This window comes from Gossypium hirsutum, chromosome A13 (assembly GCF_007990345.1).
Source record: "Gossypium hirsutum isolate 1008001.06 chromosome A13, Gossypium_hirsutum_v2.1, whole genome shotgun sequence".
NCBI classification, from domain to species: domain Eukaryota; kingdom Viridiplantae; phylum Streptophyta; class Magnoliopsida; order Malvales; family Malvaceae; genus Gossypium; species Gossypium hirsutum.
In genome coordinates, this window is record NC_053436.1 from 110,329,000 (window position 1) to 110,342,230 (window position 13,231).

The 13,231-nt window shown below is 31.4% G+C and overlaps 1 protein-coding gene across 1 annotated transcript; it reads left to right on the plus strand.

Moving 5' to 3' along the window:
* Window positions 1–3,811: 3,811 nt before the first annotated feature.
* Window positions 3,812–5,069, plus strand: LOC121212664 (AB hydrolase superfamily protein YfhM-like). The gene is made up of 3 exons (XM_041085875.1): window positions 3,812–4,387; window positions 4,477–4,709; window positions 4,800–5,069. Exons 1-2 carry the CDS (start codon window positions 3,917–3,919, stop codon window positions 4,531–4,533), a joined length of 528 nt encoding a protein of 175 aa, XP_040941809.1. The 5' UTR covers window positions 3,812–3,916; the 3' UTR covers window positions 4,534–4,709; window positions 4,800–5,069.
* Window positions 5,070–13,231: the final 8,162 nt, after the last annotated feature.

A 13,231-nucleotide genomic window follows, 5' to 3' on the forward strand; every position in this document is an offset into this window, starting at 1 on the left:
TTACATTTTTTAACTAAAAAGTACTCCCATTTATAGATTTCCTCTAAAGGTTAGAGCAACGCGTCTTAGAACAGTGTCATTTAGTGAACCATAAAATTTTGGGAATTATAGTTGGGAACCCAAATTTAAAGGAAAAGAAAAAAAAGTGAAAATAATGTGGGGAAGAGTACAGAAAAGAAAACAGTGGAAAAAACATGGAAAAGAGGAAAAAAATGAAAAAGAAAAAACATGGATGGTTTGAAGAAGAAAAAAGAAAAATAGAGTAAAGAGTAGAGAGAGAATGAAAATAAAAATATTTTAATTTTAATTTTATGTGAATGATGATGTAGGAACCATAATGGTTACGGAATTATAGTTTACGTATTAGTTTGACAAAAAAAAAAGTATAATTTATGAATTAAACCTTATGATTATAGGGTAAATTATGCTAGTTGTTGCCCAATTATTGTAAATTTCTTTTGTGGTCATTAATTAGGGAAAGTTACAAAATTGTCATCTTAGTCAATTTCTTTTTTGGTCATCAAACTATCAAAAGTTACAAAATGATCACTCAACTATTAATTTTTTTCTTTTTTGGTCACCCAGTTATCATGATTTTTAGGTGTTTTTTATTTTTACGTCAGCTAATTAGTGACAAAAAAGATAAAATTTAATGGTTAAATTCTACAATTAGTCATTGTGCTTTGAAAAAGTTATGGATTTTAGTCCCTATAATTTCATCAATTTCAATCGTTGTACTTTTCTAATTGATCATTTGTAGTTCATTTACTTTTCAAAATTTGAAATTATAGTCTTGACCTAAACCATAACAGTTGAATTTGTTTGGTTAAATTCAATTACTAACCTTGTACCAGGCATACAATTGTAGATTTGATCCATATTCTCCAATTAAATCATTTTAAGCCTTTATACCTTTTGAAATTTGAAATTTTAGTATTGATGCGAATGGAAATCGTTAATCCATTAAAATGATTTTTAGTGAGTAATATGTGAAAATAACAAATTGACATGGCACTACACATATGATAATATTCAGCGCACCAGATTTTGAATAATTTAACGAAATTATCAATTTGGTTAATAAATAATTTTTTGTTTTGTTTTATGATTTGAGTGCGATTTTAGCTATTTTAATAATTAAAGACTTGTCGTAGGGAAATCAAGTGGCTCATCTCTTGGCAACTGAAGGATTTAAAGGGGAGAGAAATACTCATCTTCTTGAATAACTGTCGGAGTTTGCAGTGGAGGTGGTGGATAAGGATCGTTGGGGGATAGCATCATCAAATTAACCCTAGGTGTTTACAGATCGGAAGCCAGTTGTTGCTTCGCGTCTGTCTGAGCTTAGATCGTCGAGGACAGTGAAGAAAATATGAAGGCCAAAACCAAAGGTAGAAATTGTGGTTTAAAGGTTATTGGAGACCGATTCAATTCCCAGAATAAAACAAGATTTGGTTTCCAGAAAGGAAATGTTTTGGGAATGAGCTCCTGAGTTTTTATTATCTGACGTTTCGGTGTTGGGAGTGTCCATTTATTAGGCTAGGGTAAAGTTATTTTTAGTTAAGAATTGATCTGATTGTCTAGGTACTGTTTGTTTTCAGTTTCTAATTTATTTTAATTTGTTACTCTTTATTTTTTCTATAATTTATTTTTGAGGTAGCGTGTCGTGACAAAGCTACGGGAGTTGACAGCGTTCCGACTCTCTTAAAATATATATTTTTTCATTTAAATACATTTATAATTTAAATTGAAATAATAAAATTTTATTTAAATCTATGAAAGAAAAATTCCGAAGAAAACAAGGAAAATGCTGGGTAAAGGACTCAGAAAAAAACAACTTTCCTTCTATTAACGTCTTCTTTGATTCGTCAAAAAGGGTGGCTTTGATTTATTGGTGTTATATATATATATTTATTTTATTTTCTATGTAAGATAATTGGATTTTATAGAAATTATGAGTCCATTTGTTTTACTAAAAAATATTTTATGTATTTTTATGTATTTGTTTTATGAAAAATAATTTACTCAACGAAAAATGCTATATAAGTCAACAGAAAATAAGTTATTTTCCCTAAAAAATAGCTCATTTATAGATAATTTTATTTTTATATAAAAATTAACATAAATCAAGCTTAATATTATTATATTAATATAAAAATATTTAAAAATAATAAAATATTATCATTTTTAATATTATTAAAGATACATATTTAATTATCTATATCTAGTCATATAAAAACTATTGTTTTTAATATATTATTTTTTATTTTAATAATAAAAATTTTAAATAATATTCTTCATATATTATTAAAAAGTATTCAATATTAATAGTTTAATAATAAATATTTATTACAATTATAAATATATTAATAATAAATGTTTTATAGTATAAATGTTAAAATATGCAATGAGTCAATGTACTTTTTATAAATTTGAAATTCAATCCCTGTACTTTTATTTTCTAGAATTTAGCTCCTCCACTTTTCAGATTTAAAAATCAAGTTCAATTATTAACATTATTCAACTTTTTTTTATCAAATTTTTTTATATCACATTTTTTAACTAAAAAATACTCATATTTATAAATTTCCTCTAAAGTTTAGAGTAACGCATCTTGGAACAGTGCCACTGATTGAACCATAAAATTTGGGGAATTATAGTTCGGAACCCAAATTTAAAGGAAAGCAACAAGAAAAAAAATGAAAATAATGTGGGGAAGAGTGCACAAAAGAAAAAAATAGAAAAGAAAAATGAAAAATGGGAAAAAAAAAGAAGAAGAAGAAGAAGAAGAAAAATGAAAAAGAGAATGAAAATAAAAATAAAAATAATTTAATTTATATTTTTAATTTTAATTTTAATTTTAATTTTAATTTTATGCAAATGATGATGTATGGACCATAATGGTTACGGAATTATAGTTTACGTGTTATTTTATGTATCTAATTATAAAAAGGTATAAATTATGATTTAAGCCTTATGATTATAGGGTAAATTACACTAGTTGTTGCCTAACTACTGTAAATTTCTTTTGTGGTCACCAATTACAGAAAGTCACAAAATTGTCATTTTAGTCAAATTTTTTTTTGTCATCAAACTATCAAAAATTACAAAATGATCATCAAATTATTGAATTTTTTTTGTCACCCAACTATCTTAAATTTTCGGGTGTTTCTATTTTTATGTCAGCTAATTAGTGACAAAAAAAGATAAAATCTAATGGTTAAATTCTACAATTAGTCATTGTACTTTGAAAAAGTTATGGATTTTAGTCCCTATACTTCATCAATTTCAATCGTTGTACTTTTTTAATTGATCATTTGTAGTCCATGTACATTTCAAATTTTGAAATTTTAGTCCTGGCCCAAAACATAAAAGTTGAATTTGTTTAGTTAAATTTAAATACTAGCCTTGTACCATGCATACAGTTATAGATTTAATCAATATTCTCCAATTAGATCATTCTAAGTCGTACACCTTTTGAATTTTGAAAATTTAATATTGATGCAAATGGAAATCGTTAATCTATTAACTGAATTTTTAGTGAGTAATATGTGAAAATAACAAATTGACATGGCACTATACATATGACAATATTCAGCGCATTAGATTTTGGAAAATAGTATAACTTAACGAATTGAACAATTATATTAGGTGATAATTGATATTTTAAAAATTGAAAAGTATAAGGACTAAAAAATAATAAAACTAAAGTACATGAATTAAATTCATAATTTTTAAAACTACAGGGACTAATAATAAAATTTAACAAAAATTAATAGTTGGTGTGGTTGGGTGACGGAAGAAAATTCATAGTGAGGTGATAGTCCATCGTACCATCCGTACTATAAAAAGAACACACGAAGAAGACGATGTAGAAAACCAGAAAAATCAAGGTATTTACGAGAATTAAGCAATAACAATGGAAGGGATAGAGCACCGAACGGTTAAAGTGAATGGCACAAACATTCACATAGCTGAAAAAGGTGAAGGTCCAGTCATCCTTTTCCTCCATGGCTTCCCTGAGCTTTGGTATTCATGGCGTCACCAAATCCTCGCTTTATCTTCCATGGGTTACCGAGCCGTTGCTCCCGATTTGAGAGGCTACGGCGACTCGGATGTTCCCGACTCAGTCGACAGTTACACTTGTTTCCACATAATCGGCGATCTAGTGGAGTTGATAAACGTGGTGGATCCGGATGAAGGGAAGGTGTTTGTGGTAGGGCATGACTGGGGAGCCATACTAGGATGGTATTTGTGTATGTTTAGGCCCGATAAAGTGAAAGCATTGGTGAATTTGAGTGTGCCGTTTTTGAGGTTTCATCGGGAAATCAAGCCTGTTGATTTCTGGATATCTTATTATGGCAGTGATCATTACATGTCTAGATTTCAGGTAACTTATTTCTTGTAGTTAGATCGAACTGTTAGGAATTATACGTGCTCATTTTTATGAACAGTATGAATATATGTATATGATTACAGGAATATGGAGAAATAGAAGGTGAATTTGCAGAGATTGGAGTGGAGAGAGTTGTATAGGAATATTTGAGTGATTTTCCAGTATTATTGCCAAAAGGGAAACTATTTAAACGTCCATTAGATGAAGCAATTACATTGCCTTTTTGGTTATCTGAGGAAGAAGCCAGTTACTATGTCACCAAATTCCAGAAAACTGGTTTCACTGGTCCACTGAACTTCTACAGAAACCTTAACAGGTATGTGTGTATATATACATATGTATGTATATATAAAATTTTGGGTCGTAAGCAGTGTTGATGTTTTGGGGTGTTGGGTTTTGATGGCAGAAACTGGGAACTATTGAAACCATGGGTGGGCAGTAAGATCAAAACACCAGCCAAGTTCATAATGGGGGATAAGGATCTGGTTTATGGTGTGCCTGGTATGAAAGATTACATTCACAATGGTGGGTTCCAAGAAGATGTGCCATCTCTGCAGCAAGTGGTGGTGATGGAAGGTGTTGGCCATTTCATCAACATGGAGAAACCAGACGAGATCAACCAATACATTTATGACTTCTTTACACAGTTTCATTGAACCCAAATAACAAAAAGAAAAATAAAAAGTCCTTTCCTTTGCAATGTGAAAAAAAATCAATAAAGTTCAGGGGTTAAATATGTTATTATCCCCAAAGTCAAAACTAGTTTGGAGTACCTGTGTTATTTTTCGATGATATATTAAATTTATACATTTGATACCTAAAATTTACGATGTTAATTTTTTAGTGTTTAAGTGTTTAATATGGGTTTTAGAATTGATTTCATGAAAAATTCATAATTAACAAATAAACTCTAAAATCTCGAATTAAACCACATTCATTAAATTATATTTGACAAATAAAATTTAAAAATTAAACAAATTCACAATCAATACTAAATTTATTCTATTAACAAAATAATAAAAAGTTCAAACATAATAATATTGACAATTAACTTTTTTCAAATCAACGTTAAAACTCAAATTAAATACTAAAAAGTTAACACAGTTATTTTTTAAGAGTAATATATATATATAATTTTTATCAAATATGGGTATCATACTAGACCAAAAATAACACGGGTAACACATTTGAAAAAAAGTGTAAAATTCAGTTACCAAATTATATATTAAATCTTTTTTCTCTTAATCATTTTTAATTTTGATATAATGATAAATTTAGCTCTTAACGTGTGTATATATTCTCAATTTGGCTGTTATTATTTTTTTGAGCTAAATTTGGCTCTCAACATTTTAAAAACAGTCAAATTATTATTTTTTTAAAATAAATATTGATTAATATGTTAAATTTTTAAAGATGATAGCATGTTAGAGGTGTTCATGGGCCTGACTCAACCAAACTATTAGGCCCGTTTGTTAGGCCCAGACAAAAAAGGGCCTAAATTTTTGTCCAAGTTCGGTCCGGATAAAAATGTTAAAACCAGAACCAGACTCATATTAATATTTTTATATTATTTTTTATATAAAATTTTAAAAAATATATAATACATCAAAATACTAAAAACATTAAAAATATATATGTTACTTAAATAATACTAAAATTGTAACAGCCCGATTTTGGGCCGAGTCGGAACAGTAGTTTTGGGACCACTAGTCCGAGGCCAGAGAAAATTATTTTAGTATTATTTTATGTTATAATATAATTTTATAAGTGCATGTAAATTTTGGTAAGTTAATTTTAGTGATTTCTAGTCCAATTTCGAAAAAGGACTAAATCGCGTAAAAGGTAAAAGTTGAGTTTTAATACCTAAAGGTGTTAAATTGCCTTGTATTTTAAATTGGGGGTCTTTAAAGTGAAATTAGGTCATTTAAAGAGTGATGGCCGGCCATGAGACAAGGAATGAAATGGTCAAACATGTTAGGTAAGTGTTGGGTGACTTATTTGACAAATAAGTAATAAAATAAAGAAAAGAAAATATCATCTTTTCTTCATCTTCTCTCCACCGAAAAAAATGGCAGCAAAGAAAGGGTTTAGAAGCTGGAAACTTTCAGCAAAGAAACTCCCTTTATAGTAAGTGATTTTAATGCTTTTTCTTGATGATTTTTACATTTTTGGAACCCCTAAAGCATGAGCTTTCATATGAGGGGTCTATTTTGCAAAATGATGAAGAGTCTAGGGTTTTGCCATGAGAGTAAATGTGTTGTTTGCTATGTTTTTATGGAAGATTATGAGTCCTAGTTGTCTAATAAACAACTTTTGTGAAAGAAATTGCATGAAAACACCTTAAAAAGGGCTAGATTGCTAAGTTGAAAAATGAATTGTAAATGTGTGAAATAGTTGAAATTATGAGTTGCTATAGTTATGAAAATGGTTCATCTAGACTCAAGGAGTAAAGAAATGTGATAAAAATTATTTTACGAGCCTAAGGTTAATTTGGTAATTTTGGCAAAATATAGGGGCAAAATTATAAAAATTGCCCAAGTGTGTCAATGGACTAATTTGATCAGTACATTGTTTTAATAAGTTGAATGTGATATTTTAAATGATGAAAATCGAGATTTGGACCTAGAACGGAAAGAAATTGATTAAGGAATAATTACGTCTTTTTTTTCACCTTTGTGGTATCGATGTAAGTTCATGTGTAAATAATGTAGCATAATTGTTATTTTTAAGTTATTGATGTTAAATATATGATATGTTGATTTTTATCATGAAATATATGCTTTGTGGTTATTTTCGAATAAAATGCAAGTTATGTGGATTATCTGTTAAATATAAAGTGCTACCGAGTATTGGTTTCGGTATTTTACGGAAGATGGCAAGGATATGTGTTCGAGGAAAATGCCGTTTGAACCTTAGGAATAGATTAGGATACAAGTGACAAGTCACTAGGATGGTTGAGCATTCGAACTCGTTGAGTTGAGTCCGAGTTCACTTATGGATGCGAATGTTCGAACTCGTTGAGTTGAGTCCGAGTTCGTGAGATGTAACTAGGCATCCGAGCTCGTTGAGTTGAGTCCGAGTTTACTTATGGATGCGAACGCTCGAGCTCGTTGAGTTGAGTCCGAGTTCACTTATGGGCGGGTTACATGGTAGCTTGGCTACATATGTGGCACTTATATGCAAACTTTCCATGTATCCGAATTATATTCCGATGTGTTCAACGGGTAAAATCCTACTCAAATGGAGGAATACTCGAGATGAAAGGGACGTATTGGTAAATGTTGTGAAATGGATACTTTGAACAGGTATGTACTTAACCCTCGGGTTGAAAACTCCACATAACAACAATATGGTAAGATGGTAAATGAAAATGTGATATGAATGTCTCGGTGATGATTATACAAACGATGTTGTATTAATTTTGTGAACAATGATCAGGAATGAGTAATTTAGCCTTGACAGAGTTGAGTTACTGCAGTAGTGTAATTTTGAAAATACACTAAAAATAGTGGAAAATGAGCTAGAGGCAGAATAAAATATGATATTAAAGCTTAATGAGTCTATTTTCACATGAAAGAAACAGGGGAAGAAAAAGAATTCCACATTGTGTGATATTTGAATTCTTGTGAAATAGGGTCTGAATGAATTCGAGATCCCCTATTTTGACTTTAGAAATTCACAAAAAATTGTACAAAAATTATTACGAGTCATACCTTACATGCATGGATTCCTTATTGAGTCTATTTTTACGGGAAATAAACGTCATGGTCGTTGGAATTTTGTATAGGGAGAAATTCGGTTTGTAGTGCACAGGGGTCAGAGTGGTCATACCCTGAAACAGAGGAGAATTTAACTAATAAACTGTACTAATTGGCCCAACCAAAAATTCTAGAAAAAAATTAGTAAGTATAAATATGAGTCTAGTTTCAATAGAAATATACGAGAACATTATTCGAGTCTTGTACTATGAGATAATTTAACTTTAGTACAGAAGAGTCGGAACTGTTAGACAGTGAATCAGGGGTAACTTTGAGGAATAAACTGTACTATTTGGCTTAACCAAAAATTCTTAAAATTTTATGGAAGAAAGGAAAATAAGTCTAGTTTCAAGAAAAATTAACGGAACTTAATTTGGAGTTTCGTAGCTCCAGATATAAATAATTTAGTAACCATTGCTCAGAAAGACAGCTTGTAGTGAACTTGAGAATATGTTGTAAACATTGATAAAACAAGTTATTAAGTGCTTATTGTTTTCATATGAACTTACTAAGCGAAAGCTTACCCCCCCTCTTCTTTCCCATGTTTTCTAGAGTTTTCAGGTTAGCTCGGGTTGGAGGCCGTCAGAGATATTATCACACTGTCAAGCTAACGCTATTGGTGTAGTGATTTCAAGTACTTTGAGCCTATGACATGTATAGGAGTTTAAATATTAGAGTATGTGATATGGCTTTAACCATATGTGTTGGCCTATTTTGATTATGGGGTTGTAAATCTATTTTAATTATGCATGCATGTACTATGGTATTATGTGATGAGTTTATAATGATTATAGTATGAATGTGGTAAAGATGTGAGTAAAATCTATGATATCTATTGCATGTGAAATTGCCATAATCATGACATGTTAGGAATGTTTAAGTACCTAATTTTGCCATGTTATATGTTATTGTATAAGTATGCGTGTATCTATTGTGAGTGTGACAAAATGGCTTGGAAAATAGCCTTGTATTTGTCCAGGTTTTTGGACATGGGTTTGGGACACGGGCGTGTCCCTAGCACACGGGCGTGTGCTCTATACCCACACGGGCGTATGAAGCCTTGATGCAAGAGATTTTCTATGTTTTTCATGAGTTCTAGATTGGGTCCCGAACCACTCCGGATGTATGTTTTGGGTCTTGTAAGCTCGTATATGGGACAGATTGTGAAAATAAAAGTTTTTAATTATTTGAGATTTCATGGCCCTGTTTAGTATGGAAGTGTTAGTAAAAGTCAGGTAGCACCTCGAACCCCATCCCGGCGTCGGATGCGGGCGAGGGGTGTTACAGAAAATCTCTTGCATCAAGGCTTTATACGCCCGTGTGGGTATAGAGCACACGCCTGTCTGCTAGGGACACGCCCGTGTCCCAAACCCGTGTCCAAAAACCTGGACAAATACAAGGCTATTTTCCAAGCCATTTTGTCACACTCACAATAGATACACGCATACTTATACAATAACATACAACATGGCAAAATTAGGTACTTAAACATTCCTAACATGTCATGATTATGACAATTTCACATGCAATAGATATCATAGATTTTACTCACATCTTTACCACATTCATACTATAATCATTATAAACTCATCACATAATACCATAGCACATGCATGCATAATTAAAATAGATTTACAACCCTATAATCAAAATAGGCCAACACATATGGTTAAAGCCATATCACATACTCTAATATGTAAACTCCTATACATGCCATAGGCTCAAAGTACTTGAAATCACTACACCAATAGCGTTAGCTTGACAGTGTGATAATATCTCTGACGGCCTCCAACCCGAGCTAACCTGGAAACTCTAGAAAACATGGGAAAGAAGAGGGGGGTAAGCTTTCGCTTAGTAAGTTCATATGAAAATAATAAGCACTCATTAACTTGTTTAATCAATGTTTACAACATATTCTCAAGTTCACTACAAGCTGTCTTTCTAAGCAACGGTCACTAAATTATTTATATATGGAGCTACGAAACTCCGAATTAAGTTTTGTTAATTTTCCCTGAAACTAGACTTATTTTCCTTTCTTCCATAAAATTTTAAGAATTTTTGGTTAAGCCAAATAGTACAGTTTATTCCTCAAAGTTAACCCTGATTCACTGTCTGACAGTTCCGACCCTTCTGTACTAAAGTTCAATTATCTCATAGTACAAGACTCGAATAATGTTATTGTCTATTTCTCTTGAAACTAGACTCATATTTATACTTACTAATTTTTTTCTAGAATTTTTGGTTGGGCCAATTAGTACAATTTATTAGTTAAAGTCTCCCCTGTTTCAGGGTATGACCACTCTGACCCCTGTGCACTAAAAACCGAATTTATCCCTGTAAAAAATTCCAACAACCATGGAGTTTATTTCCCTTAAAAATAGACTCAATAAGGAATCCATGCATGTAAGGTATGACTCTTAATAAATTTTGTACAATTTTTTGTGAATTTCTAAACTCAAAACAGGGGATCTCGAATTCATTCAGACCCTGTTTCACAAGAATTCAAATATCACACAATATGGAATTCTTTTTCTTCCCTTGTTTCTTTCATGTGAAAATAGACTCATCAATCTTTAATCCCATATTTTATTCTGCCTCTAACTCATTTTCCACTATTTTTAGTGTATTTTCAAATTTACAGTACTGCAGTAACTCAAATCTATCAAGGCTAAATTACTCATTCATGATCACTGTTCACAAAATTAATACAACATCGTTTGTATAATCATCACCGAGACATTCATATCACATTTTCATTTATCATCTTACCATATTGTTGTTATGTCGAGTTTTCAACCCGAGGGTTAAGTACATATCTGTTCAAAGTATCCATTTCACAACATTTACCAATACGTCCCTTTCATCTCGAGTATTCCTCCATTTGAGTAGAATTTTACTCGTTGAACACATCGGAATATAATTTGGATACATGGAAAGCTTGCACATAAGTGCCACATATGTAGCCAAGCTACCATGTAACCCGCCCATAAGTGAACTCGGACTCAACTCAACGAGCTCGAGCATTCGCATCCATAAGTAAACTCGGACTCAACTCAACGAGCTCGGATGCCTAGTTACATCTCACGAACTCGGACTCAACTCAACGAGTTCGGATGCTCAACCATCCTAATGACATGTCACTTGTATCCTAATCTATTCTTAAGGTTCAAACGGCATTTTCCTCGAACACATATCCTTGTCATCTTCCGTAAAATACCGAAACCAATACTCGGTAGCACTTTATATTTAACAGATAATACACATAACTTGCATTTTATTCGAAAATAACCACAAAGCATATATTTCTTGATAAAAATCAGCATATCATATATTTAACATTAATAACTTAAAAATAACAATTATGCTACATTATTTACACATGAACTTACTTCGATACCACAAAGGTGAAAAAAAAGACGTAATTATCCCTTAATCGATTTCTTTCCGTTCTAGGTCCAAATCTCGATTTTCATCATCTAAAATATCACATTCAACTTATTAAAACAATGTACTGATCAAATTAGTCCATTGACACACTTGGGCAATTTTTACAATTTTGCCCCTATATTTTGCCAAAATTACCAAATTACCCCTAGGCTCGTAAAATAATTTTTATCACATTTCTTTACTCCTTGAGTCTAGATGAACCATTTTCATAACTATAGCAACTCATAATTTCAACTATTTCACACATTTACAATTCATTTTTCAACTTAGCAATCTATCCCTTTTTAAGGTGTTTTCATGCAATTTCTTTCACAAAAGTTGTTTATTAGACAACTGGGACTCATAATCTTCCATAAAAACACAGAAAACAACACATTTACTCTCATGGCAAAACCCTAGACTCTTCATCATTTTGCAAAATAGACCCCTCATATGAAAGCTCATGCTTTAGGGGTTCCAAAAATGTAAAAATCATCAAGAAAAAGTATTAAAATCACTTACTATAAAGGGAGTTTCTTTGCTGAAAGTTTCCAGCTTCTAAACCCTTTCTTTGCTGCCATTTTTTTCGGTGGAGAGAAGATGAAGAAAAGATGATAATTTTTTTTCTTTATTTTATTACTTATTTGTCAAATAAGTCACCCAACACTTACCTAACATGTTTGACCATTTCATTCCTTGTCTCATGGCCGGCCATCACTCTTTAAATGGCCTAATTTCACTTTAAAGACCCTTAATTTAAAATACAAGGCAATTTAACACCTTTAGGTATTAAAACTCAACTTACCTTTTACGCGATTTAGTCCTTTTTCGAAATTGGACTAGAAATCGCTAAAATTAACTTACCAACATTTACATGCACTTATAAAATTATATTATAACACAAAATAATACTAAAAAAATTTTCTCTGGCCTCAGAATAGTGGTCCCGAAACTACTATTCCGACTAGGCCCAAAATCGGGCTGTTACATTTTCTAAATTTTTCATGAGTTCTCGGTTGGGTCCTGAACCACTCCGGATGTATGTTTTGGGCCTCGTAAGCCCGTATATGAGACAGATTGTATGTGAAAATAAAAGTTTTTAATTATTTGAGATTCCATGGCCCTGTTTAGTATGAAAGTGTTAATAAAAGCCAGGTAGCACCTCGAACCCCGTCCTGGCGTTTGATGCGGGCCCCTCGTGTTACAAAAATAGCTACAACTTAGCAAGTAAATGCCTCTAAAATAGTAACAAAATTAAAAATAAAACAAAAGTTATACAATAACAATAAAATAGTAGCAACATAATAGTAAAATAGTAACAAAATAGTGGAAAAAAAAACAAGAAAATAGCAAAAAAAAACTACATTTTTTTTTGCATATTCGACCCGGTCTGGGCTCAAGCAAAAAAGGCCTTACTCGAGGCTCGTCCCATTTTCTAAATGGACCTTGTTTTTTTTCCAATTCTATTTTTCGGGCCTATATGTTTACCTAAACCCTCCCACTTTTCAGCTAGGGAGTAAGTCTATAGCCTGCCATACTTCATGCTATTTTTAAAAAGAAATATTCATGCCACCGAGGTTGGCAAAGCTCCGACCCTCCTAAAATATTTTTTTTTCATTTAACCTCGTTTTATAATTTATACTAAAATAATAAA

Excerpts from the sequence above, each read along its gene's own strand:
- LOC121212664 (XM_041085875.1), top strand. The coding sequence starts at position 3,917 with ATGGAAGGGATAGAGCACCGAACGGTTAAAGTGAATGGCACAAACATT. Across the intron at positions 4,388-4,476 it reads ATTACATGTCTAGATTTCAG|GAATATGGAGAAATAGAAGG; the intron begins GTAACTTATTTC and ends ATATGATTACAG.